The sequence below is a fragment of the Arvicanthis niloticus genome, chromosome 11, assembly GCF_011762505.2.
Source record: "Arvicanthis niloticus isolate mArvNil1 chromosome 11, mArvNil1.pat.X, whole genome shotgun sequence".
Classification (NCBI taxonomy): domain Eukaryota; kingdom Metazoa; phylum Chordata; class Mammalia; order Rodentia; family Muridae; genus Arvicanthis; species Arvicanthis niloticus.
The window spans coordinates 33,006,838-33,030,867 of NC_047668.1; the positions used below are offsets into that span (position 1 = coordinate 33,006,838).

Sequence of the window (24,030 nt, forward strand, 5' to 3'; positions counted from 1 at the left end):
ACAATATGATGTAAAATTTTTCTGGCTTTATTTGGTATTCTATAGTCCTCTTATACCTGGATAGGCATCTTGTTCTCTAGGTTCAGGTGATTGCCATCTGATTTTACTAGATATTTCCTTCGCATTTGCTATGGACTTATTCTTCTTCTATGCCAGTATTTTAAAGATTCGGTCTATTCATAGTAGCTGAATATTATTACATGTTCATTTTCTCCCTCTTCCTCTCTCTCTCCCCTTAATCTTTAGAATGGTCAAATTCTGCAACATTATCTTCCATCCCTGATTCGCTTTTCAATGTGATCTAGTCTGCCAAGATTTTTATTTGGCTTACTGAATAGTTTTTCATTCCCAACAATTAAAGTTTGGAATTTCTCTAACAATTCAAACTCTCTTTTCTTTTCTTATTCATACATACATTTATTGAGTAAATACATTAATTCACATGTAGACCTTTTATCTTCTCATTAAGACATTTCAAGAGTCTTATGACAAAAACATTTTAATTTTTTTTTGCTTAATATAATTGTGACCCTTTAGTCCTAACCATCACTGCAATCTTTAAAGTCTAAAATATCATCGACAGCATTCTCCCCCTCCAAATCACTTGAGTAGTGGGCGTTATCATAGAATAGATGAGACATATGGATTTCTAGAAGACCTTAAGAAAAAATCCACTATGACTCTTCAAAAAGTATCTAGGTCAAAACCTACTTATTTGCTGTTTACTCCATCTCATCGCTTTACTTCGTTATCTCCAAGATGAAACTCTGGGTCTTCTTTTTGAAAGCACTGGGTTGAGAAGGTGACAGCGTGTCTAGACCTCTTTGACCTGTCATGCTTTCTTTTCTAGCTTGTGCTTTACCAAATTATAAGAAGTAAGACCAGATATCTCAAGTTCTTATCAGCTTGAATAGTTTAAAATTAGTTTTGCTGTAATTAGACAGAAGGGGAATGTAAAGGGTTGTAACAACAGCAGTTGATTCTCTGGAGTTCAGAAGATTTCTACCATAAAATGCCTTGCTGTCTGTGTTTCCTTCCAGGATGAAGTTTTTGTTACATCACTCCCAGCTAATCTATCACCTTCTTGTAATCTATCACCAATCTTGTAATCTCTTCAGACCTAAAATCTGCTTTTTAAATCAGAGCTTTGTGTATTTTTAAAAAGGCATTTTTGAAAGTATATAAAGACTTTTTCTTTTGAAATAAGGAATGTGTCCTGGTAACAACCAATTTCTAAATTTCTAAAGTAGAAATCGTATCTTACTATTGTAGAATACATGATACAAATAAAAGTGGACAATTAAAAGCTACAAGCCTGTGAGCCACTTGGGAGGCCTCTAATTAAAGGCAAATCTAGACTCATCTGAGTTATAGATCAGTATAGAACACATAAAACAAACAAATCCAACTGAATATAACAGAAAGTAAAATGCACAGTTCTAAAACAAGCCTTGGGTAAAGAACTTCAAAGGTAGGATTTCAGTAATACACAGATAATTGAAACAATGAATACCTTGTAGAAACTCAAGAGGATATATACAACAAAAATTGGAATATTTTATGATCAAATATTTCTATTAGTAATGCTAGAAACTAAATTAAAAAGTATTTAATTTACAAAGCCCAGGGATGAAGAAGGGGAGGGAGAGGATTATGGGAGTTAGTAAATAAACAATAAAAAAATATGGCAAATAAAGTTAACAGTGATTTGAAACTAGAAAATCCACAAATGTTGGCATAGACATGTTAACATATGAAATCATTAGCTTTGTAATATAAGAACCAATTAGGACTTTTTTTTTTTTAAAGTCATATTTAACCGGGGCAAACATGAAAAAAATTTCCTATGAATGGCCACAATAGACAAAAATTTAGTGCGACTGTAAAAAACAAGTTAAACAATCACTTTATAGAATATTTGTTTTGTCTGAACACCAACAAGGTAGGGCTGGAGAGATGGCTTATCCCCTACAGTAACAGCTAACCAACCCCCTAATCCCCAGTACTCACAGACAGAAAAGCTGGGTGCTGTGGCACATACCCATAATCCCAGCAACTGGATATATGGAGACAGGAAGATACCTGGGGCTCATTGGCCAGACTGCCTAGCTGAGCTCAAGACTCAGCAAGACCATCTTCGAAACTAAGCAAGAGAGACTGAAGACCCCAATGCTAACCCCTAGCTCCACATGCATACACATACAAGAACATACAAAGCACAATGAAGTCTACATTCTCAAGTCTGAAGGCACAGGTAGGTTTACTACCCACACACATCAACATTTAGCTAATGTTTCACTTAAGAACCTGAGACAAGGTGTTCTGCTTTGTGAGTCATTCTTGCCACTTTCAGGTTTCAGTTCTCTGCAGATGTAAAACCATTTCCTGCTGTCTTCTGGGCAGGGACAGCTCTTAGCTCTTTACCCTTGGGTTCCAGAATCCCTTCCATCTACAGTAAGGGAAGTCTCACATCTACTTCTCTCAATTCTTCTTTTGCCAGTGTGCAGACACATTTGATTGTAAAAGGCTACTGTGATTAGGTTATATCTGCTTAGGCCCTTGTGCAATATAAGAAGTGTGCAAATAAAAAAAAAAACCTTCACTCATGAGGATGAGGATGGGAAGTCCTAGGGATCACCACTTCAAACAAGCAAATCCTTTTAAAACTCAAGAGTATCATTTGAGGCAAAATAAAAATGTGAAAATTAGTTATTCTGCTAATATATAATATTTTTTCATTAATAGATAAATTTGACATGTTTTCTTGGTGTTTATGGAAGGCTAGAATTACTAATTATAAATTCAACTCCTAAAATATGAAGGATTTATTAAACACTTTCTAGGCATGTTACATTGAATCCTGACAAAACAAGCTGTACAACCCCTTTTAACTTACAAATTCATTTAAATAGCATTGTCCAAAGTAAGGTAATGGAGCCTCATCTACGATCTTATTTAAGCACTGAGAAAAAAATAAATTGGAAACAGGCTAAAATCATCATAGCAAAAATGTTAAGCAAAAAAAGTTAAATTGTCTATTTCCCTTCTCAATGAGATTCAAGCATCTCCCCCCGGGCCCTCCATACTACTTACTTCTTTGGGTCTGCAGTTTAGAGCAGTTATCCTTTACTTTATGACTAAAACTCACTTACAAGTGAGTACATACCATGTTTGTCTTTCTGGGTTTGGGTTACATCACTCAGAATGGTCTCTTTGCCAGCAAACCTCATGATGTCATTGTTTTTAATAGCTGAGTGCTATTCCATTGTGTAAATAAACGGTATCTTCTTTATGCATTCTTCAGTTGAAGGATCTGGGTTGCTTTCAGTTTGTGGCTATTAGGAATAAAGCAGCTATGAACAGTTGAGCAAATGTCTTTGTGGTATGGTAGAAGTTTTGGGGGTAGATGCCCTGGAGCTATAGCTAGTCTATAGCTAGTCCCAGTTTTCTGAGAAACTACCAAATTTACTTCAAGTTTGTACGAGTTTAGACTCCCACCAGCAATGGAGTGTTGTTCCCCTTGATCTACATCCTCGTCAGCATAAGCTGTTGCTTGAGTTTACCTTAGCCATTTTGATGGGTATATAATGGAATTTCAGAGCTGTTTTGATTTACAATTCACTGATGACTAAAGATGTTGAACATTTCTTTCAGTGCTTCTCTACCATTAGAGACTCCTGCCAAGAATTCTGTTTCGATCTGTAACCCGTTTTCTAATAGACATCAAGGGTGGATGGAGGGAAGAAAGTAGGTGGGTACAGGAACAGGAGGGATGAGGTCAGAGGGGGGAAGGACAACTGTGTCAGAGTATTCTTTGTACATCTTTTTGTACATCTTTAATTTAAAAGTTTCATGTTTTATACTGACAGACAACCCATGTAAATTTGGAATAGTCACAGTTCAAAAAGAGACCTGAAAGCCACCTAAAAATTTCAAGTATCCTGAGTGAAAGATGCTGGTTTGTACCATTCCTGTCAGTTACATCTACCTGTACATATTAAATTGCTGCCATGCCTTATGTTCTATATACCAAGAAACGTGGTTGCCAAAATTTACTCCTTATCAAACACTAAACTGATGCTCACACTATGTCTGCCAGTCAGTGACAACACTAGTGACTGACATGGAAAGGTCAACCCTACCCCTGTATATTTCCAGATACTAACTAAAGAGTGGTCAATGTTTTTTTTTTTTTTTTTTTTTTTTTCATGGTATTTACTACAATTATTATTTTATTTCCTCACTTAGGCTGTGTGCACACAAGTGTTTCTCCCATGTTGCTTCATGATGGAAGGAACTATACTACCCTGATTGACTTTATATCCTCTGGCCTCAATAAAATAGATCGCAGATATTAAGTGTCTGTAAATGTCTGGCCTTGGATTGATTTGAGCCTCAGCCAGCTTATCCTCATTACCACCTTCTGGTTAGGCAGAACACATCCCACATTTGTATCAATAAAAGCAATACAATAAAATCAAAGCAAGTCTGGTAGGCCACCCCTAATCACTAAAAACTTACTGGAGATTTTCAACTAGCAAGAACCACATTTATCCCATCTTTATCTTGCTCATGATCCATATATAATGAAATAAAGACCATTGAAACACAAAGTAATAATTAACAGCCCTTCCTATTACAGTCTCAGAATTCAAGAACACATGCGCACACACCCTCTGGGAGGGAACAATGAGATTACTGCCCAGCACACACTCAACACTTGATAGCCACAGGGTATATAAGAGTTCTAGATAATCTTCTTTAGCTATACATTTTAAATAAAATAGAAATACTGTTTAAGAAAAATTTAAACCTGGTAAATCTATTGGGCTTTTAAAAAAATGTTCTGGCTAAAGACAAACTTTATTATCAGAAAAAAAAACTGAAAGTACTATAAAGTTCTTTGGCAGATGTTGAGAATGTAAAATCTTCTGTAGAACATTAACAACATGAGTCAAGAGTGAGAGCATTTGTTAACATTCTCCACTGAACTGTAATAAAATAATACTTTAATAATACTGGTATTATCCAACATTTATAGTCAGTTGTATGATTTCAGTACAAAACCCAATTACTAATCAAGTACTTGCTTGTGAACTTTCCATAAGCATTTCCTACCATTCAAAACATCTATTCATCCGTGCATCTGAGTATGTTAACAACAGAAAGACAATTACTGTCTTTTCTTAGGTGACTCAAAGTGAGCCTCTTCACTGTGTTTTCTTTTCTTCTTTTTCTTCTTATGGTCACTTTGGTAGCCACTGGAGTCACTGGCTTGGAAAATGGGGTCCTGATCTTCCTGGTGCCTTTTCTTCTTCTTTTTCTTCTTCTTTGGCTCCTCCTCACAGAAGTCATTCACATTATCACTACATGGTAGGTCTGTGTCTTCCTTTGGAGTGAGATCTGTAATATCTGCAACCTCTGTAACACTATCGACTGTTGCACATGTTTCTGTGTCTTTGTTTTTCTTCTTTTTCCTCTTTGAAGTTTTTTCAACAACCTCTTCAATGACAGTTTCTGCTACATCTTCAGAAACTACAGAGTTCTTAAGCTGCAAACTGTAAATGAACAGATTTTAAAAATATTAACAGCAATAAGCAAAAAGAAGGAAAAAAATGAGGCCAAGACTGTTTCAAGACTCTCTTTTCAATACAATTCTTTGCACAAGTTAGTTTATTATGGCTCTAATTCCAAATGTTCTATCTTGTTATGCCTCAGACCACTGAAATGTCTATGACTTGTCAAATGTTGAGTTCAATGGCATATTTATTCAGCTACTTTTTGATCTTTGCTTTTTGTCTCCCTGTGGCAGGCTAGCTTCCAACTCAGGATCCTCCTGCCCATGCCTTCAGAATGCTGGGATTATTGGCACAGGCTACTATATATAGCTGGCCCAAATTTAACAATGAAATGTTGGTTTCTTGTTTTCCTTTCACTGTACTTCCACAGAAGCTCAAGCACAACTTCAAAATTTGGAACTGGTTAAAAAATTTTTAACTATCAAACATTAAATCCACGCTAACTAGCTAAACCATGGACATTTGAAAAAAAAAAAAAAAACATACTTACTTCTGGTATCTATCAGAGCAACAAGATCTCCTACCTACTATTTCAATCATTATACACTAACCTTGTGGTATTTAGTTTTCCTCGAATGCAGAATACTCCAGCAGAATCTGAATCTAAGCGAAATACATCAAATTCCAGCTCATCCCCTACATTTATCTCCAATGTTTGCCACTCCTCATATGACATCTGCTCAGGTTTAGGGATAGAGGCATTAAAACATCCATGTACTAAACAGCCAATATGGGTAGAAGATACTTTATTAACTGTACCCTGTAAAGAAGAGAAGAGAAAGAACATAACATCACAAAGAGAGCCAGAGTTAAAAAGTGAGTCAAACTTCATAAACATGAAATTCATCTTCAAAAGAGAAAATATCACATTAATGCTGTTTTAAAAGGCTTTACAAAAAAAAAAAAAAAATCAAACAACTTACCATGTCATACCAAAACATAATTTTAGAAATGTTAGAAAACTTAAATCGTATTAAATAATTACATGTTTGTTTTAAGTGGATAACAACTAAACCAGTCCTTCCTTAAACAAACAAAGGTGTGAAGGGGGTTAACAATAAAGCCTTGGCTCCACTGCAGAGCTGCCCAGGGAGTAGATGACTCTCTCTGCAAGTTGTACTCTGGCTTCCAAGTGCTGTGGTACTTGCACACTGTAGAATGTGCAAGCACACACAACAAACAGGTGTAATTAAGAATAAGTATCTAACATCTTAGAAAAGGCAAAACTAGGAAAGCAAAAGGATCAATGGTTATCAAGAACTAATGTGAACAATGAGAACCAGAGGTACTGTATAGGGAAGTTCAAGGGCAGTCAAAGTATTCTGCATGATGCTAAACAGACAGCACAATATATTTGTGAAAACCTACAGAGCATACATAAGTCTGAACTCTAACATAAGCTTCGAACTATATGCAAGGCAGAGCAGGATGGCAACTGAGTGAGATTCTCTGGCAATCTCTCCCTACATAGAGCCATTCATAAACCAGACTACCATAATGAGACTTTTAAAAAAGTCAGCTAAGAGAGCACGACATTACTTTAAACCTTGTGCTAGGTCTGCCACAGTGAAGCTCAATGCTGCTCAAAGTCCCACAAACCCCTTCTGTCAGGCTAGTACTCTCAGCAGTGAATTGCCGAAATTGTGCCAGATGGGCAGCAAAGAGAAAGCTTCACTACTAACTACTCTTCCAACTTCAGCAAAAGGAGGAGAAAAACATGAAAGCTAGCACAGGGCTATCTCAGACCCAGTGATAGGACTGTTGCAATAAAACAAACATCCAGTGCTGCAGAACAACACAGAGCAAGTCTACTGACACCAGCCAGCAACAGGAGACCTACACACCTGGTACACAGACCTGAGTTTCAGCTACTTCAGTTGATGTCGGCCCCATTCTTCTCTCCAACTATGCAAGTGCTTGCAGCTGTCAGAGTTAGGTGCAAGATCCCGTCCGTTTAGACCAGCTATGATGTCCAATGGACTGTCTCTCTACCACTTGCCTCTTAATGTGAAGTGGCACTGCTACTACCAGGGTAGTGCTTACAGATGAATCTTTAGAACACATTTTGACACTTAGCAGAGAATTGTGCCCTTCTGTGAGACTTGTGTTTTGTTGATTTGCATTACCTCTGGCTACAATGCACACTTCAGTGTACCACTGAAATTGTGCAGGTCCCTGTGGTTCTGAGGATCAGGTATGACCCATCTTAATATCAGTGGTGAAGAACTGCCTTCACCAACACTCTCCTAACTGAGGCCTGCTCCACATGAGGGATAGCATCTGTATTATAAACCTGGTCAAAAGCCATGACTGGGAAGTTATAGGCCGGCCCTAGGAAGAAGCTTACATGCATGTCAGAGTCTTAGAAACAATGAATCAAATCCAAAATTACATGGAAAATGATAGAACTGGTTCTTGGAAAGGTAAACAAAATTGGTAAAACTGTAACTGGGAATGGAGTGTAGACACAAATAAAATTATGAACAAAATTAAATTCCAACTGATATTCCAATTAAAAGACTGTTGGAGATTATTTCTTAAAAAAAAAAAAAAAAGTGTGTGTGTTAACATTTTGGAAACTCTAAAGTAAATGAACAAATGCCTGGACACATGACCTAGCCAAGCTGAATCAAGTCCACTGAAATAGACCTGTACCAAACAGTGACACTGAATTGGCAATTAAAGTCCCCCATGAAGAAAAAGTTTGATTCAATGGCTTCATCACTTACTCTTATTCTGTGCATGTTACCTTAGTACCAAAACTTGGTAACAATACAAAATGAAATCTAGTAATTCATGTTCTTGGTGAACAGAGACTGAAAAAGATGACTTAAAATAATCATAATTGAAGGTAATAGTGTTAGCAAAACCTCACATAACACAGTCAAGTTAACCAATTTCACTATAGGGACTTCAGAATTGTATGACATACAAAAGTCAGTTAAATATATTGTAATTACATAAATAGAATAAAAAATTAAAATCATATGATCATTTTAATAGATGAAGAAATAGCATTTAATAATTTTCAACATTCCTTCAGGATAAAAACCCTCAAGATGTTAGAAATATAAAGACCACAACACAATAAAGACCTGTGCATGTCAATTCATAGCCAAAATATTGGACGGGAAAACAGCCTTTCCTATTAAACCTAGAATAACAATAGCTAATCAATTCTCACTGCCTTCCTTCTATAGAGAACAAGAGTATAGAGATAATCTTGTGTGCACTATGTAAAAGCATCACCTGTCAATAAAATGCTAATGGCTTATTAGCAAAGGAAGGAAGTAGAAGGTGGAAGTTCCAGTACAGAGATAGGAACTCTGGGAAAGAGTCAGGAATGGGAAGACTCACCACCTGGCCTCAGAGGAAGTCAGATGTATGAAACTGAGGAAAGGTAACCTGCCATGTGGTAGACACAGACTAGTATAAATGAGTTATATAAGTTAAGAAGTAGCTGAGGAGCAAGCCTAGTTTAAGGCCATAAGCATTTTAAATAAAAATATGTCTTTATGTCCTTATTAAGAAGCTTAGCCTGGCTTAAAAAAGGCTCAGTCACACTAAAGACTAGCCAGAGCAAGTGGGCACTGCAATGAAATAGAAGGCACACCAATAGGAAAGTCTCAATTATTCCCATCTGTAGGCAGGATGCTGATTCAATATACAGATGAACGTAAGGGTTCCACCCAAGATTTTAGAACTGACAAGTGAATTCAGTTAGGTAGCACATACAAAAATAAACACACGAAATTAGTAGCTTTCCTAATAAATACAGTTAACCCTATTCTCAATAGCCACATAAAAAATAAATTAATAAACTCCATTTCGAAATGAAAGCCCTCTATAATGCAAAGCAAAACTCATTGATGAGAGGAAAAAAAAATGACAAAAAAGGAAGAAAGAAAGGAAAGAAGGAAGGAGGGACAGAGGGAGGGAGGGAGGGAGGGAGGGAGGGAGGGAGGGAGGGAGGAAGGAAGGAAGGAAGGAGAGAAAAAAAACGAGCTAGCTAGCTCCCTATGTTCTTATTTGGAAGTCCCAATACTATTACAGTGACCATATCACTAAAAGCAATCCACAGTGCAATATCCAAACAACTAATAATGTTCTTTATAGAATTTGAAAGCAAAATCCTTATAAAGAAGCACAAAAAAAAAAAAAAAAGACAACCAAAGTACAAGAAACAAAAGCAAAAACCACTTAAATGATTGTAATTAAAGTGAGATTATATAAGACTAAAGTACTTCTACACCTCAAAGGAAACACTCAGAGAGACATCATGAAAGACAGGAGAAATGTCAGTTAATATCCAAAATATAAAGAATAAAAAAGTCAATTAAAAACAGGCAAATAATCTGATTAAACACACCTCAAAAGAAGTAGAAATAGCCAATAAACACGTGGAAGAAATGCTTACATTTTAGCCACAAGGGAAATGCAAATCACAATTTCAATGATCTATGGCAATGGCTAAGGACTCTCAAAGCCTGACAGGGTTTAGAATTACCTAGTATACTATGGCCCACTATTGGGTGTGTCTGAGACATTATACTAAGAGGATTAACAGAGCTGGGAAAGAAGCAAGGCTGAGAGAACAGTAGAAATCGAGTCAGGCACCAGTATTCCTTTCTGTTTCTTGGCCCAGCAGGATGAAAACTTCTGTACTCTGTGCTTGCTTGCCAAGTAAAGCAGAAGCCAAACAAAACCTTTCCTCCTTCAAGCTTTTTCTGTCAAGTATTTTGTTATAGCAACAAGAAAATGACTCAATATTCCACCTATATGTGGTTAATAACCACAGAAATGACATGTTGAAAAGATGTGAATGAAAAGAACTCATACAAGCTCCTCCTGTGAATGTAAATCAGCAGACATTATAGGAATTAATAAAAAGGTAGTGCTGCCATATGATCCTAACAATCCAAGAAAAGTAAAATCAACATTGAGCAGAAGTACCTGGGCACCTGCACCCACCCATGTTTACAAGGCACTACTCACAACAGCTAAAACACTGTTCAGTCTACACACCTGTCAGAAGATGCCTGGATAACCAGAGTTTACATACACAGTGCAATACTGTGGAATAAACACATCCACACAAAAGAATGAATTCCTGTGATCTCCAGTAATGAGGAGTGCTGAAGTGTATCATGTGGTGAAGACAGCAGGCACAGAGGTTCACAGAGAAAAAAATTATGTAAAGAAAGTAAGAAAAAAATGATGTACATACCATTAACTTTTGCCCTGGTTCAGGGCAGAAAATAACAAAATCTGCTTCAATGTTAAGATGAATGTGTCCTTGGTCATCATAAATATCTCCCAGTTCACCCACAACTCTGATGTTATCATATGCAATAGGGACACCTAAAAGGCTGTTAAAGGGGGAAAAGATACTGTTAGTCCTAGCTAAAGATAATCTGCTGTTACCTCTGATATACCACTCTTTCCCAAACATGTTATCACCTAGTCTTAGAGACTAACACTAGCAGATCTTAGCAATTACAGTTTATCAAAAAAAATTCCAATGTCTTAGTTAAGTTAAAGTGGCCATCAGCATGGATATTCAGAACTATGCACTGGCAATAAACTAACACTTACATGCTACCTATCTGAATCAGTCATACTAGGGGGAATAATGGGACTAAGCAAGAAAACATCTACATACTATATGACTGAATACAGGCAACGGTAACACTATCTACTATTACTGAGTTTCTGTGTGTGATACTATATAATAAGGGAAGCATTTCTGTTTAAGCTACAGCCTCTGATCACTGGAACCAATGACTTACCACAGAAAAATAACAAACTAACACTTTTTCTAGTGAAAAGAAATGTTAATGTACACAACCATATTATTTGAGAACTCACTAACACTTAAAGTAGACACATTTCAAGTCAAGATGGAGACCATGATTATTTTAAAAGGCCAGTTAACTAAGAAAGACATCTGAGCTTTGTTATTTCTCCCATACCAAATACTTCCTGAAGGAAATTTCCCTGACTTCCCCCACCAAAAAAAAAAATCACTTCTTTACCACATATAAAAATATAGTACTATTTGTAACCTAATTTTATTGAATCCATCTGTATATGTTTAGATTCAAAACACAGCTCTAAAACCATGGACAGCAGAAATTGTTTTATTGGCCTCAATTAAATTTCTAGTACAATCCAACAAAGAGAAAGGATTTCTCTATACTATACTCTATAGATTTTATTTGAGTGAAACAGCCACAACCCATAGGAAAGAAATTGTAATAGCTACCAAATTAGGAAAACCATAAACTCAGAGATCTTCCAAGGAGAGTACTCTTGAATTTTTAGCTTCTACACATGGCTTACTTAAGCAGAAGTGATACATCACTAAGACAATATGAGGGACATTGAAAACAGAACAAAAGGAAAAACAGGAAGTATCCACCACACTGGTAAGTGAAAAAGTCTCTGTTTCTACTAAAAACCTCCTCTCAATGTAATACTTAAAAGAATCTAGTGAGGAGAAATTACTTTTCCCTAAATGGTTCTTGGAACTTGTTTGCGTTTATCACAGACACTGTAAAAGCCAGAAAAGAAACTCTCCTATGTACAGAATAGCTCTGAACATGTGTAAGCAGTCTCTATGCATGATTCTCAAATAAGGGACAAACTTGTTTATAAGTTGCTGGGATTAGAATTTACACTTAAAATAAATATATCAACATAAAGTCATTTATCAACTTTATATACTAAGATACTAAAAAACTGCTGGAAATAGAGTAATACTTGAATGCTAGAAAGACTGTTTTGTAGCACATCACCAAGAGTAACTATTTCATAAAAGCAGTGGTAACTGTACATGTGGTGTATATTATCTGAGCTATAAGTGCAAAATGTCTGGATCAATCCACATTTGTGACTGTAACACTTATGCAACGATTCTTATGTGAAAGTGTAGAAGCATGTAACTTCTTAGTTTTCTAAGCCATAATGCTCAAATGTCATATATTGAAACGATTTATAAGGTTGGAACAATATGTAAAATTTTGTGTTAATCTTTATATTTCATTTCAGCATATTTTCATAACAATAAAGAGAACACTGCATAATATTGCTTCTAAGGGGATACCAGGTCCCACAGGGTTCAACACCTCTAAGGACTGTTATGACCACTGAGTGCAAGGGTAAATGAATTTGTGCAAACCCATAAGACCTTTGGGAAACTATTTAGAATAACTAAACAAAAGTTATATATTCAAAGACAGATATCCTAACACTAAATATCTTTTCTCTTTATTTAAAATATATATGCATATATCTCAATACATAGACCATATGAGATCCACAGGGTAGCTTTACCTAGGATATGTAGGAGGCAACTAAATCAAGTTTAAGGGATGTTTAGTTTTAGCATTTAAATCTTCTTTGGGACTAGTAAGAGAGAATGCATTTAACATCTCTAAATAACCCAAGGGTGCCAAATGGAAAAGAATATGCTTTGTCCGTCTCCCCCTGGCCCCCACAAATGGCCTCTTAAAGGTTCAACTTAGAAGTTACAATGTGATTTCAGAAAACTACTTACTTTCTCTAAGAAAACAGTCCAAAGTTGAAATGGGATACATTTTATAAAATAAAATCCTGCCACAGAGAAAGAAAAGCAACAGTCTGCCTATTGGGAAATGCTGTTGAGAAGACTTAAGCATTAACATAGAAGTCTCAATATTATTATTTTTTATTATTATTTAAACAAAAAAAGACAGACCTACTGATGCTACAGGATTGCCCACAAGTCTAAAAACATACACTATACAAGATAAATGGTAAACATAATACAGGACAATTAATATTACCATACAATTCCCAATATTTTCAATGTTTTATCCCTTGATTTTTTATTACTCTTAACTAATACCCGAGTAACACTGGACCCTAATCTGCACTGAAAAAAAACACAGGCTTCTTTTAGTATAGTTTTAGCATAGTAACAAGGAGGGAAGGTGTCCAGATCAATTATCCTGTTACAGAAATCCTGTTACAGAAATTATCAGTTTCTCATCTGTAATAATGGCTCCTATTATACATCTTTAAATAATTTCCCCCAATGGATGAAAAGCTGGTTAACATAACTGCCTATGTTTCATGCTTAGTGATCACCTCGTACGTTCTTAAATCTTTCAACCCCTCTCATCATTTTCCTTACAAGAATTGCTGATACCTTTGCCTACTGCTCATCCTATTTAAAATATCTCATTCAAATTTGTTTCTTAAATTGCAGATGTGACCATGTCCCAGGGACTGCAAATATGTATGTACTACTCCTCTCAAGAGAGTTGCAAGTCTCAATTGGAAGCCAATAAGTGGATAAAGTAACAACTGTGCTTTAAGAATCAAAAACTTGAAACTACTTCAGTGGTTAGGAGCACTTGCTGCTCCTGCAAAGGGCCCAGATTCCATTCCCAGCACACACCTGGTGGTTCACAATCATCCATAATTCTGATTTCTGAGGATCTGATACCTTCTTCTGAGGGTACCAGGCATGCACTTGGTACACATACACACATGTAAACAAAACATAAATAAACCTAATACAAAAACAAAAACAGAAGGAGGAGGAGGAGCAGGAGGAGGAAGAGAAGAAAAAAAAGAAAGGAAAAAAACAGATAAAGGCCGTACAGAAGAAATATAATGGCCATCTTGTAAGTCACCTCCTGGTCTTTGACACTCTGCTGAGGAATCCTTCGGCATGTGTTTCCCCTGACTTAAGCCTCACTGCAGTTATACAGTATTTACAGGCCTCTGGTCCCAGCACTGTAGCTTACATTACTACCCATCTGTTTATGGTACTCAGTGGCTACAATGCTACCATCTCAATACCAGCCCACTGCGTTGTCCTCAAAAGTTACAAAATCTAATTTCACTTTTCTTACTATAACTTGTCAAGTTTTAACACTTCACTGGATTCGCTTACATTTACATCCCCACAGTACCTTAAAGCTCCTTCAAACTAGGATTTTTATCTTTCTATTTCCAACTCCCTACGGCAGAATAAAGACATAAAAATACATAATAGTGCTTGGAGGATGTTGTTATTATTCTAAGCAGGCTCGATGGTTAACAAGGCTGACTGTGTCCCAATCCTTGTGAGTGTAACAGCTTTGGATAATTTGCCCAAGAACAGTCACGTGGGAAATCCCTGCAATCTCTTAAGTGTCATAGAATTACTGAAGACATCAAGGATGTCTCGGGTATCTATAAGCCATAGTCTCGGAACCTCACCCCCCCTTCACACCAAATTAGTTGTGGAGTATTAAGGCATATCACTTTCCATTGAAATTCTGAGATTTTTTTCCCCAAGTTACTCTTGAATACCTAAATATAAATGCATTAGTTTGTGGGGGACAGAGTGAGGGAGAGACCTTTATTTTTCTACAAACAAAACAAGGCTCATCACTCATCCCCAACTAAACCCCGGGGGGTGGGGGGGGGAATTACTCGAAACAAGCAAACCCGCCTATGTTTTGCAATGAAACGACTTATCCGTGTTTATATGCTGTTTCCCACGTTAGGAGAATCTAAAACTGATAGCAAAATTTCATTGAGAGCACACCCGGAAGTGACTAAATGAAACTTTTAATACCCAAAGCTCAGCCTAGTGGGTTTCCTGACACCAGGCACTACTAATCTCCATACGGGGAGTTCTTTTAGCATTGCTGCAGCCGCCACTTCGCCAGCCAGGTTCATCCCAGGAGCTGGGCCACTGCGTTCAGGCCAGCGGCGCAGAAGGCGACGGTTGACGCAGAGGCTAAGGTTTATGAAGCTCGTGCGACTTTACTTCTGTGGCGCCTTGGGGTTACGGAGCCAAGGCCCAGCTACAAACTGAGATGGGGTGGCAGACAACGTCGGAGCTGCCGGGTCCCAGAAGGGGACGTTGAGAGCTTACCTCTCGGAGTAGCGCAGGAGCTCGGCGTCCAGCTGCTCGCGGATGCCCGTGCGCTTCCTGCTCAGGTAGCGGGGCGACAGGGCGATGTGCCTGCGATGCGGGGCGGCCACCAAGCAGGAATAGCGGCTGCTCACCAGCGCACACGCCGCGGCGTAGCTCGGCAGCTCCAGGCAAGGCAGAACCCCGGCCTGACCCGCCACGGGCCGCTCGGAGGCCGCCTTGGGCCGCTGAGACTCCGCAGAGCCCGCAGCCATGCGGCTTGTCAGGCTGCTTCGGGGTGCGCACGGATGACGAAAGCATCCCCGCCTCGCCTCCGACGCCTGGTTGCGTCATCAGAAAGCGACCGACCGCCGGCCTCGGAATTTTAATCTCCTAAAGCTGCATTATAGAGGTATAACCAGCAGAGGGCGGCTGCTCTTTCCCTAGTCCAGATAAAACGCGGAGTGTGAAATCCAGGGGCACTCTGATTTATTTAGACAGATGTCGATCGTTAGTTCAACACTGCAAAGTATGCTCAGTTATAGAGCGAAGCTTGGATTTATTGATCTGGGCACTTAAGCCTAAAAAAGGCAGAGGCCCGAAATAGTTTGATTTTTTTTTTTAAGCTCCTTAGTTAATTTTAATGCTGGGCCAAGGCCTAGTGAATTAATGGTTTCATTTATTTGTTTTGGTTTTCTGTTTTTGTTCTGTTTTTAGACAGTGTATCTCCATGTAACCCTGGGTGGCTTGAAACTATGTAGACCAAGCTGGTTTAGTTCTGACAGATATTTGCCTGCCTCTGCCACAAGAGAGCTGGGATTAAAAGCATGTGTCACTACTCCCCGCTGAGTATTTTCTTTATTGGATTTAGCAAGGCTATTAATAGGTGTGCCCGTTCCACCTATGTATCCGAGGGCTGATACATTTTTTTAAAGAATTATTTATTTTACGTATGTGAGTACACTGTCGCTGATTTCAAACACAGGAGAAGAGGGCATCGGATCCCATTACAGATGTTTGTGAGCCACCATGTGGTTGCTGGGAATTGAACTCAGGACCTCTGGAAGGGCAGTCAGTGCTCTGAACCCCTGAGCCATCTCTCCAACCCCGGCCTGATACATTTTTATGAGCTGGAGCTGTTCAATAAGGAATCAGAAACATTAGTGGAGTAGATTTTCAATGGTGAACTCAGTCCTACACAGTAAGCCATAACTCCCAAAGGCAACATCTGAACTGGTACCACCATATCTCTCCAATCTAGCTTCCCTCTGCCTTCTGCTATGTCACAGTGAGGGTGTTGTGACATGTTTTTCAAATGGCTAAGCCCAGTTACCAGCTTTGGCCTTCTTTTGTATACTCAGACACCAATCATATTATTAGCAGAAGGGCTTGTATTGCCCAAAGGAAAAAAACAAACCCTCATTTGTACAGTGCTGTCCTAACAACTCCAAACTGTTCTCTAGCTCTTAGAATCCTTGAACTTCTTCAGTAATGATCTTAAGCCGAGAGTGCAGGAATTGTACACATCTTGGGCTGCAAAATGTTGGCTAAAAAAAACCCAGCTTCATAAAAGTTACGTTGGCTACCAAATGAAAGGAGGCAAAAGGAGCCTATCCCAGAGTAGGATTGTTGCCATCCTCCAGATTCCAACTCCAAAGAGATAGGTCAGAGTGTTCCTAGGTGGGGGGGGGGTGGCTTTTGAAATTCTGATGACATATCATGACACCCTGCTGCCTAAGACTCCATGATAAAGAAGAAATGGACAACTCACATCCAGTGGTTGATGGAAGACACCAGAGGGAAAGATCATTCTCCCAGAAACAACTGACAGGACTATTGTTAAGTAACCTTCACCAGGCTACTCATCTAGGATCTATAAAGCTTTCTGAGCTGCTCAGACCAAGATATGTTATGCCTAGCACAGGATGTCTCAGCCAAATGCTAGTTTGTGCTCAAGTGAATCCAAAATAGAGAACCCTTACCCAGGAAGGGGTCCAAACAAGAGACCAACACCCCCCACAAACTCTGGGAAAACTGATTTCACCAAGATCCAACCTGCTGGGAGAGGATAAAAGGGTTGCTAGATACTTTTTCCAGTAGAAACATTCCTCACCCAAACTGAAACTGCTCAAGTAGTATCTAAAAAGCTCCTCCAAAAACTGGTCCCCTGATTTAGCCTCGCCCTAGAAATGAGGTCCGTCAATGGCCTGGATTACATAGCCAAAACCTCTCAATTAAAATCTAAAACTTTAGACATAGATTGAAAACTTTATTGTGCATATAGACCTCAGAGTTCTGGCCAAGTAAAAAGAATAAACAGGACATTAAAAGAAACTTTAGCAAAACTCAACAGAGACCAGCAATGGATGGATAGGTCTTCTTTCTTTGCTTTGCATCAGTTTGCTGCACCCTATAGAGAGAGGTATTTACACACACACCCATGAGATTATGTTTGGAAGAACTCCCCCACTGCTACCCAGGGTCAAAGACCAGCATTTGGGAAAAATTTCTGCATATATTGTATCCTCATAAGATGAAGACTTAAATATTTCTTACCCACATGGGGAGAGAACTGGATATCATGTATCTTCATGGAAAAAAATCCTGGATATCATGTACCCAGTTGGAGATAGTATGAACCCACATGGAGGAGGTCCCAGATATCATGTTCCCACATGAGAAGCAAATTAGAATATCATGAACATGCTTGGGAAACAGCTCTGCATACATGGTACAAGCAAAAAGTCCTTGTTATCTTGTTAACTTGTACCCATGTGGGAAGAAGTCTTGCATATTATATACCTGCATGAGATGTCCTGGATTTTATTATTCCTGTATGAGAAGTAGTCCTGTATATTTGTATTTGCATAGAAAGAAGCACTGGATTGGATATCATGTACTCACATGTGAAGAAGTCCTGAATGTTACTTAGCATCATGGGAAGCAATTTTGGATATAGTTTACTGGCATAGGAAAAAAACTGGCAATCATATACCCCCATGAGGCTAAGTCCAGGGTATCATATACCCACATAGAAAATAAGATTTTTCTATATGGTACCATCATCATAGGATGAAGTCCTCAGTAATTTATTCTTACATGAGAAGTCAGTCATTGATATTATATCAATGATATCAACATCCTTGGAAACTATCTCTGATATCAAGTACCCACACTTCTTTCCAGAAATCTTGGGTATTATGTAGTCACCTGAAAAGTAGTTGTGGATATCATGTACATGGATGGCAATGAACCATGGGTATTATGTACTTGCACTGATAGAAGTCCTGGATATCATGTACCTGTATGGAAAGCAGTCCAGGATATCATATACCAGCATGAGTAAGAATCTTATATATCATGTACCCAAATAGGACAAAGTCTTCCATATCATGTACTTGTATTTGAAATCGTGTGGGATATTAAGTAACCCATAGGAATCGGTCCTGTATATCATGTAATCACATTAGAAGCAGTCCAGTGTATCATGTACCAGCATGGGAAGAAATATTGTATTTGATGTACTTGCATGAGAAGATATCCTGTATATCACATACCCACAAGAACAGTACTTTTACATAGCATGTACACTAGTGGTTAACAGTCCTGGATATCATATACCTGTGAGTATAGAAGGCCTGGATATCATGGAACCACATGGGAAACAGTCCACTTTATCATATATTTTCAAGAAATGCAGACCAGGAGATGCTGTACTCACATGAGAAGAAGCACTACATATCAAAATACCAGAATGTGAGGAATTCACATTCCAATCCAAAACCAGCATGGAAAAAAGTTCTGAGTATTAGTACCCACATGGGAGGAAATATTGGATATAATAAACTAGCAGGGGAAGAAATTCCTTTTTTGGAGTACTCACATGGGAGAAAGTTCTAGATATCTTATTCTTACACAGGAAGAATTCAAGGGTATTGTGTACATGCTTGTGATGAATTCCTGAATATCATGTAGTCACCTGAGAAGCATATCCTGTACCTGCATGGAAAGCTACCCTGGATATCATGTACCTACATGGTACATATCATGTACCAATATGAGAAGGAATTCCAGATAGCAGGTACCTATATGGTTTGCAATTTGGATACAAAATGGATATTGTATGCCAGCGTGAGAAGAATCCTGAATATGAGGTTCCTGCATGGGAGGAAGTCACTGAGGTCACATATTGGCATTGGAAGCAACCCTGTATGCCATGTGCCAACATTGGAAGCCGTCATATTTATCAAGTGCCTTCACAGAAGGAAATCCTGCATATTCTGTATTCATGTAGGAAGAAATCATTGATATCACGTACTTGTATGTGAAACAATTTTGGATATAATATATCCCTATGGGAAGAAATCTTGGATATGCAGTACCTCCATGGGATGAAGCCCTAATGAAAAAAAGAACTGGCTATCATGTACCCTCACGTTAATCCATCCTGAATATCATGCATACACCCACATTGAAAGCGGTCCTACAAATATTGTACCCTCACCAGAAGACCTGCGTGTCATGTGACCATATTTGAAGATATTCCAGCTTGTGAAGCAGTCCTGTGTACAGGCACCCATATGATAAGCAATTAAAAACTCATGTACTTGTATTGGGAAGCAGAACTGACTACATGGGATATAGTATGGATATCTACATTGGAAAAAAATCAGGCTATTACCTATCCTCATCAGGGTGTCAAGTATCCGAGACTGCTTCCCACTCGGGGAATGTTATCCAGGAGTGCTGCCCATGCTGGTTGGTGATACCAAGGGGTCCCATGCAGTTACATGATCCCCGGAGCTGCTTTCATCGCTGATACATGACTTCCATTACTTCACCCATGGAGGTACATGATATGTAGGACTCCTACCCATGCGTTTCTGTGACACTGAAGATTTCTTCTCACCCTGTTCTGGTACACGATAAACAGGACTGATTCCCATGGGGTTACATGACACCGAGGACTGCTTCCCAAAGTGAAACACTGTAATTAGAACTGTTTCACAGTGGGAGGCAGGGGGTACAAGAAATCCAGGACAGCTTCCTATATGGTTACATGATACCCATGACTACTTCCAATGTAGACACATGACAAATGGATTCTTATCCCACGTGATACATGATATACGTGTCTCCTACTCATGCAACTGTATGATACAAGGACTGCTTCCCATATGGTTGCATAATATTTTGGACTCCTTCCAATATGGGTTCAAGATATTCAGAACTTTGTCCCATGTGGGTACAAGATACCCCAGGACTTCTACACATGCAAGTACATGAATCCCGGACTGTTTCTTATCTGATACATGATTTCCAGGACTTCTCTTCATACAGGAACATGATATCCAGGATTGCTTCCAGGACTTCTTCCCAAATAGGCACGTTATTTCCAGGACTGCTTCCAAGGCTGAATTATGACATCAGGGCTTTGTCTCATGCAGATAAATAATATCTATGAATTCTTCTGAATCAGAATCAAGATACCCTGGACTTCTTCCCAGGTGGTTACCCCACACACAAGTCTTCTTCCACTGATGACTGTGATATCCAGGACTTCTTCCCATGCAGGTAAATGTTATCCTGAGCTTTGTCTCATGCGGATACCACATATCTAAGACAGTTTCCCATGTGGGTACATAATATCCAGAAACTTTTCCAAAGCCATTAGATGACATATTTGGGACTTCTACCCATATGATACTTGATATGCAGAATTGTTTACCATCTGGGTAAATGATACTAAGAACTGCTTTCTATGCAGTTACATGATATATGGAACTTCATCCCATGTGTGTAAAGGATATCTAAGACTTCATTCCCTAAGGGTCCTTGATATCCAGGGCTGCTTACCATGTTGGTACATGATATTAGGGACTTCTTGCTGTGCAGGGACATAATAGCCATGACTTTTTTGTAGCCAGAAATAAGATATCCAAAGCTTCCTTCCATGTGGTTATTACTCACACAACTCTTTTTCCACTGGTTGTTTATAATATCCTGTACTTCTCATGCAGGTACCAATTTTCAGGACTGCTTCACATACAGGTTCATGGTATCTAAGACTTCTTCCCATGTGGACTATGTTATGCAAGAGTTCTTCTTATGTGGGCGCATGTTATTCTGGACTTCATTCCATATAGATACTTTATATCCAGGACTACTCCCCAGGCAGGTACATGACATCCTAAATTGTTTCTCATGTAGATACGTGATATCCAGGACAGCTTCCCAGACTTCCAATGAGGGTACATGATATCCAGAACTGTTTCCAGGCAAGCACATGATATCCAGGACTACTTGTCATGGGTATGCGATATGCAGGACTTCTTCCTATGCAGGTTCATGACACTGTAGACTTCTTCCTTGTGGATACACTATATCCTGGAATCATCCCATGTGAGAAATGGGTACCACATATCCAGGAGTGCCTCCCCTGTAGCAATGTATACATGATATACAGGTTCATGGTGTTCAGGACTTCTTCACATGTAGTTACCTGGTGTCGAGAACTGTTTCCAGTCATCTACATGCAATTCACAACAGCCTTTCATGTGGGTACATGGTGTGCGGGATTTCTTCCTATGTGTTACTTGATATGGAGACTTCTTCTCATGCAAATGATACCCAGGACTTCTGCCAAGCACATGCCTGCTACATAGGATGTTTTCCCATGCTGATACATGATATGCTAGTATTATCCCCTTACTTGTACATGACATCCAGGACTGATTCCTATGTGGGTTCATGACCTTTAAGATGTTTTTCTCATGTGGATACATGCTATGCAAGAATTATTTCCTTATATGTACATGATATAAAGGAGTGTTTTGTGCAAAAACACTATATACCAGACCTTTTTCCCCGGGCAGGTACATGACATTCAGCACTTCTTACCATGTGGAAACATGATATCCTAGACATTGTATCTGAGACTGCTTCCCATGCAGGTGACATGATATTCAGGATTTCTTCACATTTGTGTACATAGTTTCTACTATTTCTTCTAATATGGTACAACATCTGCACATGTACCCACATGGAAAGCAGTCATGGATATCAGGTACCTAAACCAGTACCTGTATGGTTCCCTCAGGGGAAGAAGTACTCAATAACTTGTACCCACATGAGGAGATGGGATATGCTGTAAAAAGCATGTGAAGCAGCCCTGAATTTATTGAACCTGTATGGGAAACACTCATACATCCACAAAGGATATAGGCCTGAATATTAAGTACCTATATGGGAGACAGTCCTGCATTTCATATACCCACAAGGGAAGAATCCACAACACATGTACTTGTGAGGGGGAAAAGTTTGCATATCATGTACCCACATGGAAAACCATTTTGGATATCACACACCATCAAGGAAACAGTACTGGATACCAGACCCGCACATGGGAAGAAGTCTTGGATATAATGTACTCACATGGGAAGAAGTACCCACATACAAGACAACCTGGATACTATGTGCCTGGATGGGACGAAGTTCTGGATATCATGTACTTATATAGGAAGCAATCATAGATTTATACTCAAATGGGAAGAAGCAATGGTTATCATGTACTTGCATGGGAAGAAGCCCTGCACATCATCAACCAGCAGTAAAAGGAGTCCTGTCTATGTGGTATCCACATGGGACCAAGTCCTGGTTATCTCATTGCTTCATATAAAAAAGTACTGTATATTTCATAGTTGCACAGGAAGGAGTCCTGTATATCATTTACACACCTGGGAAACAATTCTGTACCATGTTCATGCAAGATGAGTAGACTTGTACATCATGTACTATCATAAGAAGAATCCAGGATGTCTTGTAGCAGCATGGAACAGTATTCTGGTTGTCCTATATTGGCATTAGAAGCCATTTTGAATATCATTTCCCTAAATGTGAAGCGGCCCTAGAAATATTGTGTCCTCATGAGAAGCAACACTGGTTGTCATGTACCCAGATGGGAAGATTTTCATATTATGTATGCATGGAAAGAAATTCTGTATATCATGAACCTATATAGGAAGCAGTCCTGGGTATTTGTGTTCACATAGAAAGAAATACTGGATATCATGTACCCACATGGAAACAAGTCCTAGATATCAAGTACTTGTATCAGAAACCGTTCTAGATATTATGTACCTACACAGGAAGAAGTTCTGCAGAATATTGATATAATGCCACCACCCATGAAGGAATTTTAAATATCATGTACCGGCTTCAGAATCAGTCCTCTCTGTGTGGTGCCTACACGGGACAAAGTCTTGTGCTCATATGGGAAGACATCCTGGATATTATATACCTGCATGGAGAGAATTCCTAGACATCACGAACATACAGTAGAACGAGCCCAGCGTATCATGCTCTCACATGGTAAATAGTAGTGGGTATCATGTATTCACATGTGAAGTACTCCTAGACATCATGAACGCAGATAGGAAGAATCCCTGCATACCACATACCAGAATGGAAACTAATCTTGGCTATAATGTACAGGAGAGTTATGAATTATGTACCCACCTGGAAAACAGTCCTGGTTATCATGACGTGCATGGTAAG

At 38.7% G+C, this 24,030-nt stretch overlaps 1 protein-coding gene across 2 annotated transcripts; it reads right to left on the bottom strand.

Moving 5' to 3' along the window:
* Positions 1 to 793: 793 nt before the first annotated feature.
* Positions 794 to 15,801, bottom strand: Polr1f (RNA polymerase I subunit F). 2 transcript variants are annotated; one of them, XM_034514221.2, is made up of 4 exons: positions 15,496 to 15,793; positions 10,807 to 10,948; positions 6,131 to 6,339; positions 794 to 5,558 (listed from the first exon to the last, which is right to left on the bottom strand). In XM_034514221.2, the coding sequence occupies exons 1-4, from the start codon at positions 15,747 to 15,749 to the stop codon at positions 5,174 to 5,176; spliced, it is 990 nt and encodes a 329-aa protein (XP_034370112.1). In that variant the 5' UTR covers positions 15,750 to 15,793; the 3' UTR covers positions 794 to 5,173. The 2 variants fall into 2 exon arrangements, with proteins under 2 accessions (XP_034370112.1, XP_076798108.1); XM_076941993.1 differs by lacking the exon at positions 10,807 to 10,948 and having other exon boundaries at positions 15,496 to 15,801.
* Positions 15,802 to 24,030: the final 8,229 nt, after the last annotated feature.